The 27,435-nt window shown below is 31.9% G+C and overlaps 1 protein-coding gene across 1 annotated transcript; it reads left to right on the forward strand.

Moving 5' to 3' along the window:
* Positions 1-9,631: 9,631 nt before the first annotated feature.
* Positions 9,632-26,609, forward strand: LOC143065476 (D-3-phosphoglycerate dehydrogenase-like). Its single transcript, XM_076239055.1, has 10 exons — positions 9,632-9,977; positions 12,330-12,481; positions 13,026-13,091; positions 14,849-15,005; positions 15,627-15,759; positions 16,310-16,611; positions 17,037-17,169; positions 20,523-20,668; positions 22,544-22,760; positions 23,869-26,609. Exons 1-10 carry the CDS (start codon positions 9,843-9,845, stop codon positions 24,027-24,029), a joined length of 1,602 nt encoding a protein of 533 aa, XP_076095170.1. The 5' UTR covers positions 9,632-9,842; the 3' UTR covers positions 24,030-26,609.
* The last annotated feature ends 826 nt before the right edge of the window (positions 26,610-27,435 follow it).

Genomic DNA, 27,435 nt, shown 5'->3' on the forward strand with positions numbered 1-27,435 from the left:
TTATTTGGTCCATAAACACTGATACAGTTGCATAAATTCATCATATTTTATATTCAGTCTTTTTTATAGTTACTTGGTCGATAAAAACACTGATACAGTTACATAAATTCATCATATTTTATATTCAGTCTTTTTTATAGTTATTTGGTCGATAAAAAAACTGATACAGTTACAAAAATTCATCATACTTTTCACCAGTTCTTTTTTATAGTTATTTGGTCCATAAACACTGATACAGTTTCATAATTACATCATACTTATCTTCTTTTTATTCACAGGAAGATTGACTATCCAACAAGTGCCTGTGTTTTTATGCCACACTTCAGTGCATAATGTTTTGATACGACCGCAAAAAAGAGTTTGTGGTTTTAAATTGGTAGCACGTTGTCGTTGTCAGCGAAGACAGTTGGTTTCCTGACAATAACTTTAGTATAAATAAATAGAAATCTATGAAATTTAAACACAATGTTAATAACCACAGAAGGAAGGTTGGGAGTAATTTTTGGGGTTATGGTCCAATCAGTTTTGTAATTAAGGCCCAAAAAGAGGCCCACAAAAGCATTTTTCTAGTTTCCAGACAATAACTTGGGTTTAAAAGTGTATGGATCACTCTGAAATCATACCACAATTTTTTATACCACAAAGGGATGGTTAGGATTGGCTTTAGGGGTTATGGGTCTAGCTGTTGAGGAATTAGGGGCAAAAGAGGGCGAGGGAAACAAGGGTTTCTTGGCTAATAGACAATTAAGACAATTTTAAAGCAGTGTAAGGGAGGTAATCCAAATATATTGAGATAATCCAAACATATTACCTCCCTTACACTGCTTTAAAATCATATAATAGAACTTTTGTATTGTCTTGGGGTGATTAGCTGTCAATTTACTTTTAAAGAAGTTACTATTAACATAGGCAGATCCAGGGGGCCTGGGGGCCTTCGGCCCCCCCCCCCCCCTTGTGGAAAAAAATTGGTTGAACATATATGGAATCATTGAAGCATGACTGGAGCGGGCCCCCCTAGGAAAAGTTCTGGATCCGCCACTGATTAAATTTATGCTGATTAAGGAATATTAATTTTCTCTTTTAAGACTTTTATGGTGTATTTAAGTATGTTATTATGGTTGCATCTCCAATGGAAATTTGAATAGAAATTATGACCATATCTTGTGCAAAAGAATTTTTTGAAAAAAAGGGGGGATAAATTTTTCAGATTTTAGAAATTAAAAAGATTTTTTTATATATTATATATTTTTGCAAAACAAAGGGGGGTGATACAATTTTTGTTATTATCGGGTTGGGGTCAATATGCAACAGCATAGTGTATTGCATAAAAGCAAAAAAAAAAAAAGAATAAAAAGTCAAAATCATCTAACCAATTCTAAGTTCTTTGACTACAGTTATTCTGTGTCAGAAACCTATTAAGTGGCAAATATTTAATTACTATCCAAATTCAGACGTATCAAGCGTGAATATTGTGTCCATTTTTACCCCAATGGTTTGGACCTCTGCAGTCGTATCCAGCTGCGCTTGGCGAAGCAATTTATTTCTGTCTGTGCATCTGTTTATTCGTCCGTTCAGGGTGACCTCCATTAAATCTCAGGAAACAACATATCTAAATTTTGAAAATAAATCGTCAAAGCGTTTTCATGTTTATGAACACACACTGCTTGGAACCTGTCCAACCGCCCGCCGTACATCCCCAAATCTTTTAATAGAATTTTCCGGTTTAAAATGTGAAGCAAGACAAGCTCGAAAAACAACATTGTTGAAATCATAAGTCACCTCATTATTGTAGTTATTGCGCTTTATGGACATTGTATTTCCCTTTTTGGCCTATTATCTTGAAATTTGAAATATATAGATAGAAACTGTAAATGGCAAAAAAATTATGACCAGCAAGATAGGATCTACAACTTATTCAACATGACTGTAATCGTTAGTCGTTCAGGAGTTAGGGGCACAAAAAGGGCCAAAAACAAACATTTTTTCTAGTTTCCAGACCATAACTTGTGTTTACCTATGGATTCCTATGCATCTTCAGAACGATGGCACTGTTGTACCATTACAGTCTGCTCTTCTTCATCATTGTTGTATTTAATTGTACGTTTCTCACTTCCGGAAAGCAGACGGATTTAGCCCCCCCCCCCCTTTTTTGGGAAAAACATTGGTTGCTTATATAGGGAATCACTAAAGCGTGACTGGAGCGGGCCCCCTCTTAGGCAAACAGTGGGCCCCCACTTTATGAAAATTTCTGGATCCGCCACTGGATAAGATTTCATATTCTGCTTCAAAATTATACAATAATAGTTGGTTGGCCCAACATTTATCTAATTTATTTTTGAAAGTTTAAAGTTTTTGCTGATATAACTTCTTCAATATGTCCACTACTCTGTTTGTGAAAAAATACTTCCTCAGATCCAGACGACGTCGTTGTTTCATAAGTTTCATTGAGTCGTTTTAGTTTTGTTGTGCGTCTCTAATAAAGGGGGGGGGCAAGGGGGGTCCCCATAACAGCAAAACAGTGAATTGATTTGGTGAAAAACAGATAACAAGGAATTGAAAAGGGATAATAACAGATAACAGTAATGAAATATGAAAATAAATCTGTCAAAGACCAATCCAGTAGATGACTCGTAGATCTTAGTATATAACTTGTGGTATGGACCTAGAAAATTTGTGCAAACAAGACGTTTCGGCCGTTGAGGCAGTTCTGCCTTGGTTGATTTTTTTTCCGTAACTTGGATGTTGAATTTTTCTGAACGAAATTACTAGTTTCTGTTTTTGATATAGGGATATTTTTAATCTAGGGCATTTGAGGGATCAATTTTTAATGATTTAGATTTTTTTATTTAATTTTTGAAAATAGTGCAGCCAGTGAAACTTTATTATCAATTTGATTTTTAGATTATTTTTTTTCTGAAAAGCAATATATATACTTTACAAGTAATAAAAAAAACATTGATGCACAATATATTTTTTTTATTTAATGACCTCATGATAAAACTTACTTATAAAATACAAAAATACCCAGATCAGTGGAGACAGGACATGTAACTGAAACACGCATGCCAGTTGTGGTTATTCTGATAATAGAAATTGACTCAAGTGACAATTCTGATAGTATAATAGAAATTGGACCTAGTGAAAATTTGGATGACACCAAGTGAAAAACCAATCATGTATCTTATGTGAAATTATAATATATGGAAAATTTGGGTACAGCAATGGAGAAGCTGAAGGATTTTAAAAAGGGTATTTGTCGAAAAATTAAACTGAAGACACATCTGTATTTGCATCAATGGTTTCTGAGCTTCAATTTTCGCCATGTGAAGCAGCTAAAAAGCTTTTAAAAATATGGTGATCAGGATTCTCTTTCATGTAAATGAAAAGAGAGGGAGTAGCACTTATAATATAAATGCTAAAAGAAAAAGATGTTGTATAATTCCCAAAGCCATAATTCAAACCCACACCACTTAGTAATGTAAAACAATTCAAAGGAGAAAACTAACTGCCTAATTTATCCACAAAATAGTGAACGAGAAACTTAGTAACACAGTAACAAACTACAACCACTGAATCCAGGCTCCTGACTTGGAAATAGGCACATACAGAATGTGACTGCGTCAACTTTAGCATGCTAGTTGGTGTCCAATCCTCCCCAAATCAGGGACAATAGTACAACATAAAGATTATTATGTGGTCATTGAATAAAAAAATCTATAGGGAGTACCAATGCCTTTTATATAACAAAATCCATACTATAAGTTATTGTACAAGTAATAAGTGAATTATAATTTGTACAAACTGCTACATGTTCACAGACAATGGAATTTATTACAAAGGATAATAATAATATATACTGGAATGGTCCTTGGTCCAATTGATTTTATATGTTTATGTGATGTATGTTACTGAAATTCTTCTGCAAATACAGGTCCACCCGATATTACCAGTAGAAAGACCCCAATAGATATACATTGTTAAAAGATGCGGTAAGCGTGCCAATGAGACTATTATCCATTCAAATCACAATTTTCAATTATCTTCAATTTCGACGGAAGATTGGCTGTCAAAATGCTAACATTCCAATTTTCAATAACAGTTAACAGCAAATAGATTCTCACAATAACAGATAACAAAATAGATAATAGTCCTATAACAGATAACAAAGAATAAGACAATAACAGCTAACAGTAAATATATTTTCAGAATAACAGATAACAAAGAATTAAAATGCCCCATAACAGCATAACAGTTAAACCCCTTGCCCCCCCTCAATAAAGCATTTGTTACTCTAGTGTCGCATTACCCTTTCAATAACTTGTACACTTCTATCATGTCAACTCGTAAACGGCAGAAACGGAGGGTTCAAAGCTTGAGTTTTCGTAATCGGTCTTCGTATGGCAAGTCTCTCATTGTAGGCAACATTTTGGTCGCTCTCTTTTGCACATTCTCAATACTTGTAATGTCAGCCTTCCTATAGGGTGATCATATACTGTTTGCATACTCCAGTCTTACAAGTGCCTTGAATAATTATATAAATGTGCGATTGTCTAGGTGGATAAATGAACGACAAGTGAGACCTAGGATCTATTTAGCTTTATAAACTTGGTTTAGAATTTGATTTGCAAATGTCAGATTCATGTCAATAGTTACACCAATATCTTTTTCTGATTAAACATTTTCAAGGTCATTGCGACCGCCTTCATACTTTTTCATTGTGTAGTTTGGAGATTCGTGTGTAGTATTCCTTCCACTAATCGGTAAAACTTTACACTTGTCTGGTGGGATTTCAATAGCCAAGTTTTGCTCCAATCAAATAGGATGTCGAGGTCTTTCTGAATAAGGTTCTGGTCTCTCTGGTCGACTATTTCTCTAAATAATTTGGTATCGTATGCGAACATGGATACATATGATATAACATTGTTTGGCAAGTCGCTAATGAATAGAAAAACGAATAAAATGTGTCCAAATACAGAGCCTTGGGGAATTCCAGTGGTTTCATTCCACCAACTTGATCTTGACCCATTGATCTGTACGCACTGTTGTCTATTGCTAAGGAAGCTTCTTATCCAGTTTGTAGTTTGCTCACTGATACCATAGTGTTAAATCTTGTGTAGTAGTCTCATATGTAGAACCTTGTTAAACGTTTTCATGAAGTCAACATAAATCGAGTGTAATATACCTCATTTGTCAAGTACCTTTGTCCACTTATCTAGGACTTTCAGCAACTGAAATCAAGTTGATCTACCACCCATGAAGCCAAACTGTTGATTGCTAGGATACATTTCTCCATAATTTTGCATGCTTGTGAGACTAACTGGACGGTAGTTTGAAGCTGATTTCTTATCTCCCTTCTTAGATAAAGCAGTTATTATAACAATCTTCCAATCCTCGGTGTCTCCCCATTTACAAATGAACTTTTGAAAGTCATACATAAAGGTTTGGCTACAAAAGAGGCTAATTCAAATAGTAGTTTTTGGTGTGGTGATTTGGATATGTTCAAATTAAACAACAATTTATGTCTTTTTTAGTTAATAAATCATCACTTGACTGTTGGCTATAATCTACCTTTTCCGTTATTGGCATATTTTTATCATTTTCATTAGTGAACACACTACTAAAAAAATCAGCAAGAACGTCTGCTTTGTCTGAGTCACTACTTGCAACTTTTAATGTGTTGTTTTCTGTTTTATGTAGTTCTGACAAATCAGATTTGGATTTCTTTTAGCATTACCTTATTTTCAAAAGTTTTTACTATTTGTGATCGCTGTTTCTGCAAATTCTCTTTCCTGGTCTTTTCTCTCTTTTCTTGTTAATTTTTCAACCTTATTTCTTGCCTTGCAAAATTCCCTAGAGCTATCTTCATTCTTTTTTCCCATGTATCTTTCCCAAAGTATATGCTTACGTCTAACACTACTAAGAGTCTCTTTACTAAGTCAGTGTTGTATTATCTGTTGAATTTTTTGGTCGGCTCTTTGATACATGCTTTCTCACAGCCTGGTTAAACTTGTCCATAAAAGCTTTTAGCATATCATTTGTATTTTTATGATCTAGTTCTTTTCCCAATCTATGTTAAGCTCTTCTCGCAAAGCAACATAGTCTGCTTTATAGTAATTTAATCTCTCTATACCACATTCTGTGTATTTAAAGTAACACATATAATCATATCTTAAACAGCAATGGTCACTAGCTCCTAAAGGGTCCAAGTGTTCAAAATTTGCTATCTTACTAAGTAATAAGATCATTGACAATTATCAAATCAAGTATGTTGATCTCTTTAAAATTGTACTACAAGGTTCCATACTACAAAGGAAAGGTTGGGATTGAGTTTGGGGTAATTGCACCAAGGGGGGGGTTAAAAAGTTGGAAGAGGGTGGGGATTTTTTTTTTCATTTTTTTAAGAGTTCAAAAATTTCAAATTTCAAATTTTTGAAAGTTTCAAGAAAAAATCTCCAATTGCGCAGTGTTGCGCAATAGATTTGTAAGATCCTTGACCGCATTTATTTTGTGTCAGAAACCTATATTATGTCAAAAATTAGATCACAATCCAAATTCAGATAGTATCAAGCTTGAATATTGTGTTCAAATTTGCCCCAACTGTTCAGGGTTTGACATCTGCAGTCATAACAGGCTGCGCTCAGCGAAGCATTTTAAATACCTTTTTTTTTTAGGGAGGGGGGGGGGGCATTTTTGCTATTACATGTATCTTAAAAACTAAAATATAAAAAAGGAATTAAAAAAGAAAAATGCTAAGCAGGATACCATCTTAAAATATGTCAACATGAATGAAATTGTCATTAAAATGCCAGTCTTTGAAAGGATCAAGGAATTTAGAAGAATTTAAAAAAATGCTTGAAAAAAACAGCCGCCCTTGCCATCCTATTTTGAAATAACCTTCATCCTGAGTAAGAAATGGTAGGTATTTTGTTTTTACGTGTCTGGTATTTATAGAAATCTCTATATAACTTTTCTACACTTTATACAAGTATTCCACATTCCGAACTAAAAGACAAATTGAAAGAGTTGGTATTCTTTGTTTCATAAAACAGAATGGCCAACGAAGATACAAGTATATTGTCTGAGGAAGGGATAAATCCTACTTTGTAAAGATCACTCTGATTCAAACAAAAAATTCTCTGAAACTGACATTATCAAATTTCTTGATTTCTTGATTGACAACATATTTGTGCAGTGGCGGATCCAGAAATTTTCATAAGTGGGGGCCCACTGACTGACCTAAGAGGGGGCCCGCTTGAGTCACGCTACAGTGATTTCCTATATAAACAACCAATTTTTTTCCCAAAAAGGGGGGGGGCCCGGGCCCCCTTGGCCCCCCCCTAAATCCGCCTATGTTGTTACGTTCGGAGGACGTGTTTTTCAACAGACTATCGGCATTCCTATGGGAACGAATTGTGCCCCTCTTCTTGTCGACTTGTTTCTTAATTATTATGAGGCTGACTTCATACAGGAACTTCTTAGGAAGAAAGATAAGAAGTTAGCAATATCCTTTAACTCTACTTTCCGCTATATAGATGATGTTCTTTCACTAAATAATTCAAATGGTGACTATGTTGAACGCATCTTGACCCCCCCCCCCCCTTTTATTGGGAAAAAGCGGTTGATTATATTGGGAATCACTGAAGCATGACTAGAGCGGGTCCCCATTTAGGTCAGTCAGCCCCTTTCTAAGAAATGTTCTGGATCCGCCACTGTTACTTATACAGAGAAAAGGAAATCAACAGAAAAGAAATCATATCAGCCTCCAACAAGAAATTGAAAACCTTGAAAAATGGGTCAAAAACTAGGGAATGAAATTTAATGCCAAAATTAAAATATAATGTCATTGCCAATGAGACAACTCTCAATCCAAGTCACTATTTATAAAAGTAAACCATTATCTTTATTCTGGAATCTGGGACTAGTCTAAAGCATGAATGATCATGAATATCTTTGGTAAAATTTGCCTAATCGTTCGTTATAAATTGCATTCTATGACACCTGGGACCAATAGATTTGTATATGAGTCTCTGATGACACCATCAAAGGGGTCCGTAGTACGTTAATAATATACAACATGAATGTTAATCGTTGTTACACCTGTACACGAATGTTTTTTGTGGATCGAAGGTGAAATGAAAATAATGTAGAATTTAAAATTGATACTATAAGTCGCAATGGCATTATCCAAGAAACAAAATAAGCTAAAATTTTTGATAGGTCAGTGGTGGGTCCAGAAATTTTCATAAGTGGGGGGCCACTGACTCTGACTGTCTAAGAGGATGTCCGCTCCGATTAGGCTTCAGTGATTGCCGATATAACCAACCAAATGTTTCCTAGAAAAAAATGGGCTCGAAATCCACCTCTGTATGCTATTGAGCTCCTTTTCGAGATTTTTTTTTAAGGCGGCAAAAGGTCGACTCGTACTTTACTGACTCTTTACTTAGATTTGATTCTATTTGAAATGGTATTATTTGAGTCTCAAAAAGAAAAAAAAAAGAAATCTAGAATCTGCTCAGAATTTTTCTGGTAGTAACCTTTAAGCGCTATTAAAGTGTTAAATGAAAAGAACAATCGGTGTTATGGGGCAAACTATGTTACCCTGTATCGTAGGGAAAAAACAAAAAGTCCAAACAGACTCAAATTCTTTGAAAATATGACAGTTGTTGTCCATTCGTTTTTGATGTGTTTTGTCATTTGATTTTGCCATGTGATTACGGACTTTCCGATTGAATTTTCCTCGGAGTTCAGTATTTTTGTGATTTTACTTCTTAAACATGACCTATTAAAGCCTACAGCATTAACCCGTGTTTCATTTTCAATGTTTACATTCTTTTCTGTTTGATAACTGCACACGTATGATTTAGGCGTAAACAAACTCTAGCTAAGGGTAAAATTGAAAGTTACGGCATGAAAACAGATTCAATGAGGTCGAATTATTCAGTCACTTGCAAGTGAATAATTCATCAGCGATGTTTCCGAGTTTGCTTATTTTGACAAAATTGAACCAAATTGGAGCTAAAAGCGAATTATCATTTCACTATTTCACTATTTCACTTTCATTACTGAATTAACTAAAATAATATTTTTTTAGATCTCGAAGCTATATGTTCTCTCCGCAGTGCCAGAGTAACATTTTTTTTAATGGCCATATCAATGAATTATGACTGAAAGTTGAGCATATTACCTTACAGTTCACAACTTATGATTTATATTGCAGTAGCAAATATATTTCCAGATAAGTTCATGAAGTACAATGTTTATTATTGTCACACATTTGATTCACAAATTTTGTCAACTTTTAAAACATCATGTCACCTTCATCAACATGAATATTATTATGTTGTTTGGACGGACCATGGTTTAATCACTTATAACAGTTTATTTAATCTTGGAATTGGGTTGTCCTTGATTTAATTTGAATATTCAGTTGAGAAAAAATTGCATTTGGACGTTTTGTGAAATTTTCCATCATGCACTAGTGTTGACCTACTTTCAAGGAAAACTCCCAAAATATTCCGGATGACATCAAAAAGTTCCGATGACATTCGCAACGGTGTACATCTAAATAGTGTTATATAAGTGTTTATGTCCGCTTACACTTATCCATTCAACTGATTTGTTGTTGTTATAACTATTATGACTGAACCAAGTGGTTCATGTTTTATGTTCTTCCTTTTTTTCAAGTCGTAGTACATCATACTTGCATAAACAATTTGATTATTTTTAAAAGTCGGAACTTTTACACCAACAGGTGCTTGCTCGAATTTGACTATACACCGTTTTGCATTGCCGACTGCTACAGAAAACATCGATTACTGTAACGTGTTTGCAAGACTAGAACAATGTCCTTTCAGTTGCAATCAGTTTTAATCACAGATGAAATTGACACTCAGTGTGTCGAAATTTTACAGAAGAATGGAATTCAAGTGGTGAAAAATACTAAGCTAACGAAAGAACAACTTTTGACGGAAATTCCTGTAAGTATCATCAAGTTCAGGTGTCTCATATGATTTAAGGGCATACGATACAGTTTTGTATTTACAAGTTGATGAAAATTTGCATATAGGCTATTTTTTATCTGATTAAATCAAATATGTAATAAAAATATACCTTCATGTGCTTCTTTTTGAGTAAAATGAGGTCGAAATTTTGTATATTTGCTCAAAATTCAGATTTGTGTCCGTATTTTCTTTTTCGAAAGAAAGACATAACTTTTTTGTTTTAAAAGATAAACACAAATTGTTTTTTGTTAAATAATCGGTAATTTCTGTATTTTATAAGTATCATTAAAAATTATGCAACTTTTATTCCGAAATAACTCTATATTTATCAAATGTTCATGAATAGGGAAAAAACGTCATTTTTTGCTGCATGTTTATCAAAATTAAAAAAAATGCTCTATTTACAGTTTTATAAAATTTTGGTCACATAATCTCCTTGCAAAATGAAACAAATTGCTGTTTTAAAAAATAGGGGTACATGCACTCGTTTTCAAATTAAAACAGTTTGAATGATAAAAATCAGTCGAAAAATGCATCTTTTCCCGATATGTCATAGTTTGACGTCGCGAAAATAACATTTTACGTTAGCAACGTCATTACCTTCCCTGTAACTGTATCGTATGCCCTTAATGCATGCATCACGGTCACCTACATTGTATGTGTCAAGAGTAGAAATCTTGACGCTATATCTCTGGGTTCCAACGTAACAGTACCAAAATTGCAACGAGTACCCAAATTGCACCTTTTTAGTGAAAGTAGCAGCGGAAATCTTAAAAGATTTCCTAGAGACTAAACACTTTGTATTTTTATAATTTGATACTATGCACATCTTTCAACATAGGTAAAAATATTAAGATATGCACAAATTGTTCATAGTATTTATCAACAGATGAAGTGTTTACTGAAAAAGCAAAATCTACTGAAACGTCACCATGCGACGTCATCAAAACATCATCTTTTTAAAATGAGCAAATACAATATGTTACAAGTATCCTTTTCTTAAAAAACGAAGAGTAAGCATGGAAAAATATCCAATTCTTCAAAATATTTGAAAAAATTAAACAAAAGCTCTGTTATTATACTTTTGACAATGCCAAATTTAAGCATGGATGCAATTTGGGTACTCCTCATTTCAGAATCATTGATGGTTTGGAGGTCAGTTTAGTCCAATTTTTCTATGATTCCATATGGATTCAAAATTAAATTGGTGAAATCATATAATGAATAATGATACATCTACAAAATAAACATATAATGAAAACTTTTGTCTGAAGTATGAATAAACTTAATTGTAACCTGTTATAACCAGTTTTCATGGCACTTTGTCTATATACATGCATTTAGGCTACTACTTCGTGTTTACCATTTGTGTCCAGATCATCTGATGTAACCAGTTTTCATGGCATGTCTTTGCCTGCCATTTTTTTAAATACTATAGTGATAGTACCCATGGTCAGTTGTACCAAGTAATAAAGTTTAAGTCATTAATCTTCATGAATTAAATGTGTAATTGCAAAATAAAAGTAAAGAAGAATTCCAATGTGTTACTCTCATTGTTTATTGGATGATCTTTTTAAAACACAAAATATTATTTTAAAAATTTCTTTCTTAGTCACTGGTCTCAAAGATGAATATGATATTATATCATAAGTGTTATACCCTGGTTTATATATGAAAAAAACCTCACTACATTGTATCCAAAGCAGATCCTGTTAAACTCTTTTTAATCTGGTTACCAATAGTCTGCATCCTGTCTAGTGGTAGTATATTTGTTAGAATGTACAAATTATTTATTCAAGATTAAAAGTTATATGTCTCTTTCCTGTTCACTAATCCCATAAACTGTTTACATCTTATGACAAGAAAATCTGCTCTTTTACTTTGAATTTAGAGGAGGATTTAAAGCGCTTACTTTGAATAATTAAACATGTTAAAGATGGAGTATGATGATGTAATTAATAATTACAGAATATTGCATGTACAATGTATCTGTTTTCTGTTGTCATCAGTGATGTTCAGCATTCTTCATCGAGTAACCTCTCCTTTTTATCACTTCTGAATTTTTTCTCTTCTAAAACCCATTAATTATTTATGCTTTAGGATGGACATATTTGGGGCCCTTTATAGCTTGCTGTACTGTATGAGCCCAGGCTCTATGTTGAGGACATGTCTTTGGTATTTAGTGTTGTAAGCTTTAGAGATCTATCTCATTATCACTTCTTATTTTTTTTTTTTAATAACATAGATTTTATTTAAACATTTTGGTAAAATACTATGAAAATTCCTTTCTTATTGAGTTTAGCTGAATATGTTTTTTATTATCTATAGAAATATGATGGACTGGTAGTTAGATCTGCTACTAAGGTAACAGCTGATGTCATCAATGCTGGAACCAACCTGAAGATAATTGGTCGTGCTGGTACAGGAGTCGATAACATCGACTGTGATGTTGCTACAAAACGAGGAATTATTGTGATGAAGTAAGAATCCATGTACAGCCCTGTTTTGTCATACAGTTAAACTTTTCTATTAAATTTCAGCATATTCACAACCAAAAATATTACATATTTCTGTGTTAAAAGCAATTCTAGATCCACATTACACTGGTTTACCATACTCCATATAGCTTCTTTATTGTTGATTGAGGTCCTTTGAAACACCAATGAAATCAAAGAGAATACCATAATCTATATAATAGATATAAGAAGAAGGGATATGAGTGCCAACAACTCTCCTCCATCCAAGTCATAGTTTGTAAAAGTAAACCATTATAGATTAAATGCATATATTTTAATAGTTCTAAATTTTTATTAGTTTCAACAAAAATTCATACATCTTGTTCATGTTGTTACAAACACTTTAACCTATCCAAATCTGGTTTTACATGCAAAATATATTTACTGATTTAAGAAGCCACTAAAGGAAGCCATAGCTGTTTGTTGCATACTAACACACAAGTAAAAAAAGAGAAACATAGCTTCTTATTTATGTATGTTAACAAATTTTCATCTTTATTAATTTCAGCACACCAGGTGGAAACACTCTTAGCGCTGCTGAACATACTTGCACATTGATTTGTGCTTTATCAAGGTAAATACTGCTAAACATACTTGTACATTCATTTGTGCTTTATCAAGGTAAATACTGCTGAACATACTTGTACATTGATTTGTGAATTATCAAAGTAAATACTGCTAAACATACTTGTACATTGATTTGTGCTTTATCAAGGTAAATACTGCTAAACATATTTGTACATTGATTTGTGAATTATCAAAGTAAATACTGCGGAACATACTTGTACATTGATTTGTGAATTATCAAAGTAAATACTGCTAAACATATTTGTACATTGATTTGTGCTTTATCAAGGTAAATATTGGTGAACATACTTATACATTGATTTGTGCTTTATCAAAGTAATACCAACCGAACATACTTGTACATTGAATTGTGCATTATCAAGGTAAATACTGCTAAACATATTTGTACATTGATTTGTGAATTATCAAAGTAAATACTGCGGAACATACTTGTACATTGATTTGTGAATTATCAAGGTAAATACAGCTGAACATACTTGTACATTGATTTGTGCATTATCAAGGTAAATACTGCTGAACATACTTGCACATTGATTTGTGCTTTATCAAGGTAAATACAGCTGAACTTACTTGTACATTGATGTGTGCTTTATCAAAGTAAATACTGCTGAACATACCTTTACATTGATTTGTGCTTTATCAAGGTAAATACTGCTGAACATACTTGTACATTAATTTAATTTATCAAGGTAAATACTGCTGAACATACCTCTACATTGATTTGTGCTTTATCAAGGTAAATACTGGTGAACATACTTGCACATTGATTTGTGCTTTATCAAGGTAAATACTGCTGAACATACTTGTAAATTGATTTGTGCTTTATCAAGATAAATACTGGTGAACATACTTGTACATTGATTTGTGCTTTATCAAGGTAAATACTGGTGAACATACTTGTACATTGATTTGTGTTTTATCAAGGTAAATACTAGTGAACTTACTTGTACATTGATTTGTGCTTTATCAAGGTAAATACTGGTGAACATACTTGTACATTGATTTGTGCATTATCAAGGTAAATACTGGTGAACATACTTGTACATTGATTTGTGCATTATCAAAGTAAATACTGGTGAACATACTTGCACATTGATTTGTGCTTTATCAAGGTAAATATTGGTGAACATACTTGCACATTGATTTGTGATTAATTAAGGTAAATACTGCTGATTCATCACTCAACAACTTCCTGTTTACTGAACACTTGCATAATTTTACACTATTAAGATTATCCACTTTTGGCGGGGTATCATCAGTGAGCAGTGGCTTACATTTTCACTTGTTTTGTCTTGGAACACATATTAGTTTATAAAGCAATTTTTAAAGAGTATTGAAAGAATGTGCAATGACTAAAAAAGTTAAATATCTTTACTGAAAATGTGCAGAATAAGATGTCTTTTCCTCTTAGTATATACATATAAGAACATGCAGAGGTTCAATATCCAATTGTCCTAAAAAATTGTCTTGAGAAACATAAGACCATAACAGATAGTCAGAGTTATTGAAAAGTGGTGATCCTATGATAAGTCCACCAAAATTTGCAAAGGACTCGCACAGTTTCAGTATTTTGCAACAGAAAATATTTCCCTCAACGACCACCAGAGGAAAAAAATTTCAAGAACTCTGGATAGTATATTTTTGTAGTTAGATAATGTTAAATTCCATTGTGTTTATTAATTGTCGTAGCTCCATAACAAAATGTTATAAATAAATCTTAAAATTTAAATGTAAATTTTTCAGACATATACATCGAGGTGATAGAGCTATGAAGGAGGAAAAATGGAGTGAAAGAAAAGTTCTGATGGGTAATGAGCTTTATGGAAAAACCCTGGCAATTATAGGTTTAGGAAGAATTGGTAAAGAAGTGGCTCTAAGGATGCAGTCATTTGGAATGACAGTAAGTAAAAATACTGAAGGAAAGATAAACAATAAGTGGTAAATTTAGTATGATTTATGATAAGAACATGTGATCCCTACAAGATATATACAGGCTACACATCTAAATGCTGGCCATTGAAGGATTACCAAGAATTCTGATCCCTACAAGATATATACAGGCTACACATCTCAATGCTGGCCATTGTAGGATTACCAAGAATTAACAAAATTTCAAGTAAATTGTGGCTGTAAGAGTGATGGCATTTGTTATAATAGTGTTTTCCCAAGATTTTTTTAAGCATAAGAATTCACACAAAATTATTTCATAAAGTTGCTTTAAATTTGTTTTTCATTTGACACAATTATATACAACAGCAAAATACTATTTGAAATTTTCATTTATGACAGAATTTATGTGATATTTCTTGGGGAAATGTTGAGTAAATAAACAATGCGACCATCGTTCATTAAAAAAAGATTAAGATCAGTCTATACAGTCATTTTGTGGTCTGGAACATCAGGACATATCTGTTCAAAGACTATTTGAAGTCTTTAGAAAATTAAACACCAATGGACATAATGAACAACTTATAGTCATAATGTTTTTGATCACAAACTTGATTTCCATCTGTATTTTCAGACCATTGGTTATGATCCTATCATTCCTGCTGAAGTTAGTGCAGAGTTTAACACAGAATGGATGCCACTTGAGAAGATCTGGCCACTAGCTGATTATATTACAGTCCACACACCACTCATTCCACAGACCAGAAGTAAGTCGGTGTGGTCCAGGTCATGTTTAGGTCTATTTTCTTTTATTAGAAGTCAACAGCATCTTTGGTTGGAAACAAATTAGTGCTTTTCCTCAGATAAAGCCTGTTTAGATTTTTTTTTTAAATATACCTGTTGAAGAATATTTGAGAAATGTAAGGATCTCACTTAGATTGTATCATTTTGATATTATTCACAATTTTTCAGCAAAGTGACTATTTGAAATGATAATCTAATAGAGATATTAGAAATCTAAGCATATAAGATAAAAGGGTACAGATAATCCTGATATTTTAATAATTCAACAGAGTTGACAAGACAATATTCATCAAAATTAGTCCAGTATTGAGAAACATATCCAACAAAAAGACTACAGGATTTGGAAATTATTATACAGTATTCATCAATAACCAAGTACTTATTAGTTAAGATAAAATCTGTTGTGTCTTTGTTGTATAGAATTGATAAATGACCAAGTATGCTACATTTGTAGTAAATGAATGCTAAAGCAGTAACTCATTCTGTAAGGTAAAGGTTTATTTGTCTTTACAGATTTAATTAATGACCAAGTATTCTCAGTGTGTAAGAAAGGTGTTAAAGTAGTAAATGTAGCAAGAGGTGGAATCATAGAAGAGGCTGCCATCAAGAGAGCTATAGAATCTGGTCAATGTGGAGGAGCAGGTCTAGATGTCTTTGAAAGTGAACCACCTAAAGATTTCACCTTAGCAAAGATGCCCCAAGTATTAGCAACTCCACATTTAGGAGCAAGTACCACTGAAGCACAGAAACGAGTGGCTGTTGAGATTGCAGAACAATTTGTTGATGTGGTGCGAGGAAAAAGTTTATTTGGTGCTGTAAGTAGATGGTTAAAAATAAGTTTTTTCAAAATTACTTTTGGTTTGTCAAATTAAAATAAAAAGGGTTTTATTTGGTCTGCTCATACTCTTTAGGTCATCCAAACATTTACCTTTGAATTTTCTGAATTAACAGATCTCTTGTTCTGTTGAATATCTACTTTTAATAAAATTACACAATGGGACATCTATCCTATGCATTATCCTAAATAGATAGTTTTAGACATATGTAGGTATGTATCACACAACCACTAACAAATGTATTTGTACAAGTATAATTGCCATACAAACTGTAGTATTTATCTTTCTAGCTGTTTAGAAAACAGGTTTGAGAACAGTCTTCATGAACGGATGTAAACATGGAAAGTGTTTTGAAATTTTTGTCATGATGTTTCAGTTCACACTTTTGTTGTTTTATGTTGCAGATAAATGCTCATGCCATGACAAATGCTTTGAGTCCAGAATCTCGACCATGGGTAGTACTTGGTAGGAAGTTAGGACAAGTGGCAGCAGGTTTAAATCCAGGAAATGTAGAAAATATGCAAGTCACAACTTACGGTATAAAGAGAATCTTTTATAACTTCTTAATTATCTCCCTTTACATCAGTAAATTCATGTAATTATCTCCCTTTACAACAGTAAATTCATGTAATTATCTCCCTTTACAACAGTTAATGGCCCAAGACCACAATTAATTCCTCTATCATTTCTTTATAACGTTTTGTCGCATTAAAAAAAATTTGCCTATTCTTTTTGTCTAATTTTTTGTGTGTGTAATGTACAGTACAAGTCCAAAAATATGTCCAAGTTTCAGAAAAATTGCACGTATAAAACTTACAAATTTAGCCAATACACATCCATACCCCTATGGACAAGTCAAGAGATGTTCCGAAAACTGTAAATATCACCTTTTTGCACCTGACCTAATCACTCTTTCCATATCAAAATCAGTTAAAATTAAACATCTAAAAATTTATTTCACCTCTCTTCTTTCATTTCCACCTTATAAAAGCTAAGAAATGTTTGAGAAAAGGAAAGAAAAAAATTTAAGAAGAAATACACTATAATTAAAGGGAACTATATTCGTGAACAACGAAAAGCGGGGTCATTAATTGTGGTCTTGGGCCTATTAGGGGCCAAAAACTTGACCAATTCCAATAAAACTTGGCATGATTTAAGCTTAGTGTATTATGAGTCAGTTTACAAAGTTTCAAAGCCATATGATATATATTATAGAAAATGTGGCATTTTTTATATCTCAACTTTGGTTGCTGAATTGTGACGTTGAAATAGAACAATTTCAACTTTCAAATTTTGGCTTCAAAAATCCCAAAAAAACACCAAATTGCACTTTTTAATGTCTCAATGGATAAGATATTATCTATTCAAAGTACATGATAGCATACTTAATGTATGAGACTTATAAAAATTTGACAAAAGTTAATTTTATATGTGCCTATGCCTAAAAATAGAGGTTTTCAAATGAAGTGAGGCCTTATATGAAATGTAATATTTTCCACTTACAACAATTTTCTGAAGTTGTTAAATTAAAACAAAACATTTTACATATCATAAATGTTCTTTTGATGTAAATATAAGTTTCAAATAGCATAACACATGAGTTTTACATGGTCTTAAGCAATGTCAAGCTTAAAATAACAAGTTGTCAATTTGGGCCGTTCCCTATATTTCCATATTAAATTGCATATAAATGATATTGGAGATGGAAATATGCTTCTTTTTGCTCAAATCCTTGCTGAGATATGATCAAATATGAAGCCTGGATGTTACAAGACTGTTGCTTTTAACTATGTATGTAGACAGTATGGTCTGATGCAAAGTTTTTTTCAATTTACTGTTTAAAACCTGCATGAAATTTCAATCTTAAAATGCCAATATTTTAACCACCAGCCATCCAACAGAAGAAAATAAAGGTATTCTGTGAAACAGACAAGTTTAAACAACCAGTAATAAATGCTTTTGATATAGATTCAGTGCAATCTGTTTAAAGAAATACAATTTTTAAGTGCATAGAACTTCATATTTCACTTGCTTCATACGGACCGTTAGACCTAGACTATTAAAACAGCACATTTTGCACTCTTTTAATGCTTTTATCCACTTTTCTTTGTGTTCAGAGTTCACAAATGAGTAAAACACATGAAATAAATACCACAAACACAAATAGATATAAAAAAAAAATGTCAGAGAAAAATTAAGGATGCTGCTTTTGCAAAAATATTGAAAAAAGTGAAAAAGCTACTTTTTGGGCATATCAGCTGATTGACTTTTTTTACAAATTTCTATGAAATAAAAGTGGAAATCATTTCTTCTCATATAGTTTGACAAATCAATACCAATAGATCATTCAGAGAAGTTGTCAAAGTATAAATTAAAAATTTGCTGAAATGCACCTCTTAGGCCCGAGACCACAATTAATTCCTCTATCATTTCTTTATAATGTTTTGTCGCATTAAAAAAAATTTGCCTATTCTTTTTGTCTAATTTTTTGTGTGTGTAATGTACAGTACAAGTCCAAAAATATGTCCAAGTTTCAGAAAAATTGCACGTATAAAACTTACAAATTTAGCCAATACACATCCATACCCCTATGGACAAGTCAAGAGATGTTCCGAAAACTGTAAATATCACCTTTTTGCACCTGACCTAATCACTCTTTCCATATCAAAATCAGTTAAAATTAAACATCTAAAAATTTATTTCACCTCTCTTCTTTCATTTCCACCTTATAAAAGCTAAGAAATGTTTGAGAAAAGGAAAGAAAAAAATTTAAGAAGAAATACACTATAATTAAAGGGAACTATATTCGTGAACAACGAAAAGCGGGGTCATTAATTGTGGTCTTGGGCCTAATTCATGTAATTATCTCCCTTTACAACAGTTTAATTCATGTAATTATCTCCCTTTACGACAGTTAATTCATGTAATTATCTCCCTTTACGACAGTAAATTCATGTAATTATCTCCCTTTACAACAGTAAACTCATGTAATTATCTCCCTTTACAACAGTTAATTCATGTAATTATCTCCCCATATGATTATGGACTTTTCCAATTGATCTTCCTCTAAGTTCAGTATTTTTGTGATTTTACTTTTTACAACAGTTAATTCATGTAATTATCTCCCTTTACAACAGTTAATTCATGTAATTATCTCCCTTTACAACAGATTTTATAACGGTATTCAGAACAAGTTATGACTTTTACATAAATATAACATTACAGAACATAAACTAGTCATGCTTTTTCTCTCAAAGTATGTAATCAGTACTTTGCTAGGCTTATATTTAAAATAACCTGTCACAAGAGATTGATAAATCATAAAATATCTATATGAAGGTAAGGAGATGTGGTATAATTGCCAATAACACAACTATCCAACAGAGTTTAAATAAAGTGTATGCAAGCAATTATAGTCATCTATAAAAAGGCCTCTACATGAAAAATGTGAAACATTTCAAACGAGGAAACCAAAGGTCTTATTTATAACAAAACATTTTAATATGAAAAATTAATATCATATGACAGACATGAATCAATGACAACCACTGAAATACATGCTCCTGACTAGGGGCAGACACAATAAGAATGTGACAGGGTAAAACATGTTTGTTAGTGATCAACCATAGCTTGCTTTTAGCAACTTTTGATTTTATACGACTTAACAGGACGTATAATGGTATACTGTTAATAAATGTTTAGTGGTTTAAAAAAGAGGCTTTATATCAGCTTATAACTTTTTTCAAATTCAATATTAAATCATTTTCTATTTTATTAGCATATTTTAATATGTATTAATGATGATTTTTTTTTTGCTAGAAACATATTAAAACATTACTGGTAATTATCTAGAACAGGTGACATTTTTGACAAGTTGATTTTTTTTCTAGGACCATCATTGAAACAAGCTGGATCCTACTTGAGTGCAGCTATACTCTCAGGATTACTACAGAACTCTCCTGCAATAGGAGGAGGGGATAGTGCAACTCTTAATTTAGTTAATTCTCCAGCTTTGGCAAAACAAATTGGATTAAATGTGAGTGCATTTTTATTATACCAATATTTGTTTTCCCTTTAAGTTTGGTAATTAGTGAAATCTATTTGCAAACAGCATTTACCTTCAAGTTTGTCATTTTTTGTTGTCTGCACCTATTTTATTAAACCCTAGCAATGCTGTATGAAATTTGTAGGATTTGATATTAATTAATTCCATAAATGTGATAGCATGTGCTCTGTATTTTTTAAACAGATTTCTGAAGGAAGATAATGGTTATTAATTTAGTGATGTACAGGTGTGGCTGGGCAATAACTTGAATGCTTTGACATTTTTTTTTTAAATTTAGAAATGGTTTTTTTTCTGTGACTTAATGAAAGTCCAGATTAATTTTCATGAATTTTGCTTAGTGTTCTCCCCAGGCCGTTTTAGCGTCGCGGTACCGCGACGCTATATTTTTTCACCGTGATGCTATAATAATTCCCGCGACGCTATAATTATTTTGAAGATGCTATTTTACTTATCCTCAATTTTGAACTTTCATCTATTATCGATTATGATCATAAAAATCATATCACCTTTAATTGTAATCCCTTTAAGTCGGACACTAAAGGCAATTAAGAGATTAAATAGCTAGGTGTTAATTGCCCTCAGGGTGATAACTGTTTGGATGCGAATATCCCAAGCTGACACTTGTGACATGACTAATACCACGTGTCTGCAATCACCAATATCGACATGGAGAAATGCAATCACAAAACAATTCGAAATCTACGTTTTGTATTACGAAATTTCAAAGATTGAAACGATTTCTTTTTTTTTTTTTTTTAAAAAAAGGTCGTTTATTTGTGCAACTCTCTCTTTCTCTTCTGGTAATACGAGAGCGAGAATTTTGGTTTAGAGCTAAAATAAGTCTAATACTTCTTTAAAAAGTTATCATAATTGGCTTAAGTTTATGTTTAATCCATTTAATGCATTACAAGCGTCTTATTCATTCACAATCTCTTGTCAAACAATGTTTATTCTCGGACTCATTTTCGTAAATGTTACTACGGCCGCCATTGCACATTTTTGTGTAAACTACGGATCGGAACCGGACCAGATATGACAAAAATCCGCATTTTCACGATAATGACAACAGATGGACAGTAGACAGAAAAATTAAACCAAGAGAGAAAACTACGCATTAACAAACTATTTGTTAGATAACTTTGTTAAAAATACATATGACTTTGATGTAAAGATAAGAAACAACTGGGACTAATTCATTGAGTGGCATGAAACAATGAATTTCATAAACATGATAAAAAAAGTTTTTAAATTGATTTTTTTTTGCTTCTTTTGCTACTTTATCTTTACTTGATATAATATAAAAAGTAGTTAATTCTGTATACTAGATAATTTAGTTTTGTATATATACAGGTTGCACTCATTCATTCATTTGACTTATTGTTGGGTAACTGAAACCACATATTTATTTTTATTTGGCACAAGAGGAAAAAAATAATTCTGTAACTATAAATGAATAAAGAAGACATAAACAGAAACAACTGTTTTTGTGGTTATAGGTTATAGTTTAATTGTATTCTCAGTTATGAATTGACCAATATAAACTAAAACATATAAAGGAAATAGAGCATCAACGCGACGCGACAAACGACATTAAAAAAAATACAGTTACTTTTTTTTACGCAAAATGTGATGCTATCCAAAATTTCTGGGGAGAACACTGTTGCTGTTATCATTGTTGAGTAGCCAAGAGTGATATTTAAGCATTGTCCAGGCAATCATTTGAAAACTCTTTGAAGAAGTCTTTTCAAATCAAGACATGTTGTTTCTTGAAACAAAATGAAGGTCGAGTTTATTTTTTTAGATTTTAGCTTCTATCACTGTTTAAAGTTGTAATTAATTATTCAGGTAAAGAACACCCATGAAGAAGCAGCTCCAGCTCCATATACTAATGTAGTGTCAGTGATATTCAACAATGGATTCCGTCTGTCAGGAACAACTTCTGGTGGTAATGCCCTTCTCATTGAAGTCCAAGGTCAACAGTTCTCTGTACCTGCCTCACTAGTTGATGTAGCTTTACTCTTCAAAGGAACTGGTAACCCTCAGTTACTACCAACTGTAGCAGGTTAGTATTACTCAAAACTCTCAATTAACAACAGAAAGAAGAGTTCAATTTGTACAAGTAGACAAAGAATTTTAGAATACGTCTTAGCTACTGGTTCTAATTAAATCAAGCTCACTGTACCTACTCTGGTGATGTAACAATCTTGGTAAAATTACCTGTTGTATTTCATAATAGATATCATACAGTAATAATCAATAGCAGACATGAAAAATACCTCTTGTGAAGTTCTCAATGTAATTATGTGAAAAAGATAGATGAGGTCAACATAAGGAGGATTATACAGTTCCTTATTGCTATTTTACCAAATTTTCCCTTGATTTTACTGATTGACAAATATTTTTCTCAGTCAGTAGTTAATGCTATAAACTTTAGAGTGCACATGCAATTGTCAATGAAATTAACAACATTGTCATACAATAAACAGATTATCATTGGTCATCTCAAAGCCACTGATTTTCGCACTTTCACTGTACCGCCTCAAGCGGAAAAATCAATTATGTTGAGATGACCAATCATAATCTATAAACAAGAATGTATCCATAGTACACGGATGCCCCACTCGCACTATCATTTTCTATGTTCAGTGGACTGTGAAATTGGGGTCAAAACTTTAATTTGGAATTAAAATTAGAAAGATCATATCATAGGGAACATGTGTACTAAGTTTCAAGTGGATGTAACTTAAACTTCATTTAAAACTACCTTGACCAAAAACTTTAACCTGAACTTCGCACTATTATTTTCTATGTTCAGTGGACCATGAAATTGGGGTCAAAACTATAATTTGGCATTAAAATTAGAAAGATCATATCATGGGGAACATATGTACTAACCTTCAAGTTGATTGGACTCCAACTTCATCAAAAACTACCTTGACCAAAAATTTTAACCTGAAGTGAAAGGACGCACGGACGGACAGGGGCACAGACCAGAAAACATAATGCCCCTCTACTATTGTAGGTGGGGCATAAAAACAGTGTATATTTTAAATTAACAGGCTATATATAGCTTGAAATAGACAATGTTCAATATAGGATGTAAAAAAGACACTTTATTTGACATTATATATATGGAACCTGAATGACATTTATGAAATGTTTCTTTTTAGGAGCTTTGGCTAATGCTGGAATGTGTGTATCAAGTTTGACAGTTTCCGTTGAGAATGATGGACAGAAATGGGGTGTGGCCACTTTTGCCACACCTCCAACAGAAAAATGTCTGGAAGTTTTGAAGACAATTGTAAATGCTGCAGTCCTTGTAACTCTATGAGAATAATATGTAGTTTTATTTTAGTTATTTGTAAGAACCATTGGATTGGTCTTAAGATATATGCAAGTCTAAATGAAAGAAAAATTCAGGTTATTATTTACTTTTGAGACAATTATAAAAATTATGAAAATAGGGCAATTAATCACACACACACGTATATATTATTGCATGTTTTGTTATTATATTAGTTATTAAAGGTATAGGTGTTATGTTCGATCTCAATATTCATGATATTGAATTTTTTTTTTTTTTTTTTTTTCATTTTTTCCCTGTATTTGCAGTATCCTTATGCTTGACAAATAATTATTCGGGCTAACTTTTGTTTGTGTCAGGATCCATTTTTCAGAAATCAAGATTTTTTTAATTTTTAAGATATTAAAATGTTAATTGTTGATATGGTTTTGTTTCATATATTATTTTTATAAAACATTTTGATTTTCATAAGCATCCCCTCATAATGAAAGATCCTTAACAGTTTGATGTATAAGTCATATTTTCAAAAACCTAAGCCAAAATATTGTGATTGTCTGATATGTCTTCCAATCATTGAATAATCAACCAATGCTGTAGTTGTATAGGCATTACAAATAGGGAAATAATCCACAATCTGTTATGTTTAAAAATTAATACTAAGTGAAGTAAGATGTCAGAACAAGCATTCTTATGGTTTATTACTTTTTTGTATGAAACAGAATACCATTAAAATTTATAGTGGCTTAACTTTAGAGACTTAATACAAAATTGGTTGCATTTAATAAAAGAATTGTTTGAATGATAATCAATGATTACTATTCTGTTTACATTGTGATAATTTGGTTACATTGTGATAATTTGGTTACATTGTAATGATTTGGTTACATTGTAATAATTTGGTTACATTGTAATGATTTGGTTACATTGTAATAATTTGGTTACATTGTTAAGTTTGATTACATTGTGATATACTTTTAAATAAAAATAATTTGCATTGCATTGAGGTTTATATATTGTTCATCTAAACATAGTCACCTCATTATTCAGACTTATGACAAATATAAGCTGCAACAGCTGTGAAGATTGGTTGTGTATTTTCATTAGAATCATTATTATTTTTAAAATATAAGGAGCAATTTATTAATCTTAAGATTTTATTACGAAATTCAATCCATAATGAAAATAATGGTATATTAATAGTTCATAATATAGGGTTATTGCATGAATATTGGGGGAAATTGTAGAATTTTATATTGCACAAGCTTGCGAGTGCAATATATGTTCTATGAGGGACAATATTCCCCAATATTTATGCAATAACCCTTTTATTGTATAGCAATATAATATTTGAAAGTAAAAATTGGATTAAACTAAGATTTTGTCGTTGATGACGTCATGAATTTTGAAGATTTAATGCACTAGTGCAATATTGGAATTTATTGCAGGCTAACTTTTGGTAACTTTCTGTGGGAAATATTATATTGCTATGTAATAATATGTTATTTGGTACAGAATTATAGAGCCAAATTCTGTTTTTGAAAGCAGTATTGAAGCTTGAAGGTGTTGGTATGTAATTGGTAGGTCATTTGACCAGTATTAAAGCATTAAGGTGTGGGTGGAAAGGTCACATAACCAGTGTACTTAATATTATCGTTTATTTCTGATTGAATCTCACAAGTTGTGCATACTCAAGATATATTTTTCGGATTTTTACATTGATATTTTTGATTCCATGAAGCATTAATTTCATTGAGGATGATGAAAACAGTTGTTACATTATCATTTTTGTTCTCAAATTATCTTCACTAAACATGCTAAATATGTACCATGAATTTTCAGCAAGTACATCAAAACTTTTTTGTGTTAAAGTAGTGTACCTATCCTGGACTTTCTGTAATCTGTATTGAGAAATCAATTGGAAAACACTTTTATACAGTATATACAAAATTTCTTTGGGGCAGTTAAAAAAAATCATATAAAGCCTATAGAGGAAATCACCAGGAATTAAAAATTTAGTTATAATTAAATAAATATACATTTTGCCTAGTTTTGATTGGGGATTTTTTTATTCGCCAAGTTCTTTACAAATCTGCTTACCCAGTGTGTTTGTTTATATTTTGGTGCAACTGTTGCCTAGTTAGTTATATTTTGTTATTTTGTGAGCAAATGAAGAAAGTTGAGCAATAATTTTTGTTATCTAGTCTTATAATTTCTATACTGATTTGTTTGTAAACTGTATACACTATGATCTTCAATAAAACATTAATAAAAACAGTTTATTAAATCAGCCACTATCAAAGAGGACATGAGGCTTGAGGGCTTATATTTAAACATTTAAGTTTAGGGTTAACTAATTGCTAACCAACTGAACTACATGTAGTTGTTTGATTTGATAAAGACAGATAATTACCACACATTGATTTGTACTGTTTAATCTCATTATAGTTAACATAATTAAAGCTGTTCGAATGTAAAATTGAAAATAAATATTTTATGTATGACTGTGTTCACTTGTGCCTATATTTTGTAATTTCAAGAACTTTTGTTTTCGTTATTGCCATTGTTCTTGATGTCTGTTTAAACAATAAACATCAGGCTGAATATTTGTTATGTTATTGATTAGGAAGATAATATATAAACAAAGGGGAATACTAAGTGTAAACAATGATATTGCAAGCCAATGCAAAGAAACCCAAACCAACAAAATACAGCTATAGTGCGGTGACTGAAGGCAAATTTTTTTGAATTGAATCTCCCCACCGAACACACACCTATATAATATATCATTGGAAAGAGGAAATCGTGTACTATAACAATATGCCTATCGTCAGGACTTGTTATGGTCACGTTTTTTTTTAAATTGAGGTCAAAGGTCATATGTAAAAATCTCTGAAAATTTGGGAGGGTTTCTATTTTGACATTTTTTTCTATTTCTACACTACCTAAATACAAATGATACTGTTTTGGCTTTAGTAATGTTTGTTATTATACATAAACCTTAATCATTGAGATTTTATTATGAATTTTTTTTTCCTAAGTTTTATAAATAAAACTTCCAAAATCAAGTTTTCAACCTATAAAATGTTAAGAGCACCTTAACCTTATGAAAAATTTCGATTTCAGGTAAAAATCGAGTGTCATGCAGGACAATACTTAAAAATTATTTTTTAAACTATCATAATGGGTGAGGTATCAAACCAAAGCAACAGAACACAACAGTCAAATATGACCTCAAATTGAATTTGCGGATACTTCAGTTATTTTTATAACTACTCGTTGCTTTTGGATTTTTTTCACAATTATTACTGCTTCCATAGTATTATATGTTGCTGTGTATTTTACTCTGGTTAATATCTATTACATAATAGGTTTTGTACCTATACCCCCCCCCCCCCCCTTTTCCTTGCAGTTTCATCGAGTAACCATAAAATGA

Source organism: Mytilus galloprovincialis, chromosome 2 (genome assembly GCF_965363235.1).
Source record: "Mytilus galloprovincialis chromosome 2, xbMytGall1.hap1.1, whole genome shotgun sequence".
In the NCBI taxonomy this organism is placed as follows: Eukaryota; Metazoa; Mollusca; class Bivalvia; order Mytilida; family Mytilidae; genus Mytilus; species Mytilus galloprovincialis.

Bases quoted from the DNA above. Each gene is read 5' to 3' on its own strand.
- LOC143065476 (XM_076239055.1), top strand. From the start codon at position 9,843: ATGTCCTTTCAGTTGCAATCAGTTTTAATCACAGATGAAATTGACACT. The intron at 13,092-14,848 runs GTAAATACTGCT...TAAATTTTTCAG, and splicing joins TTGATTTGTGCTTTATCAAG to ACATATACATCGAGGTGATA. The intron at 15,760-16,309 runs GTAAGTCGGTGT...TTGTCTTTACAG, and splicing joins ACTCATTCCACAGACCAGAA to ATTTAATTAATGACCAAGTA.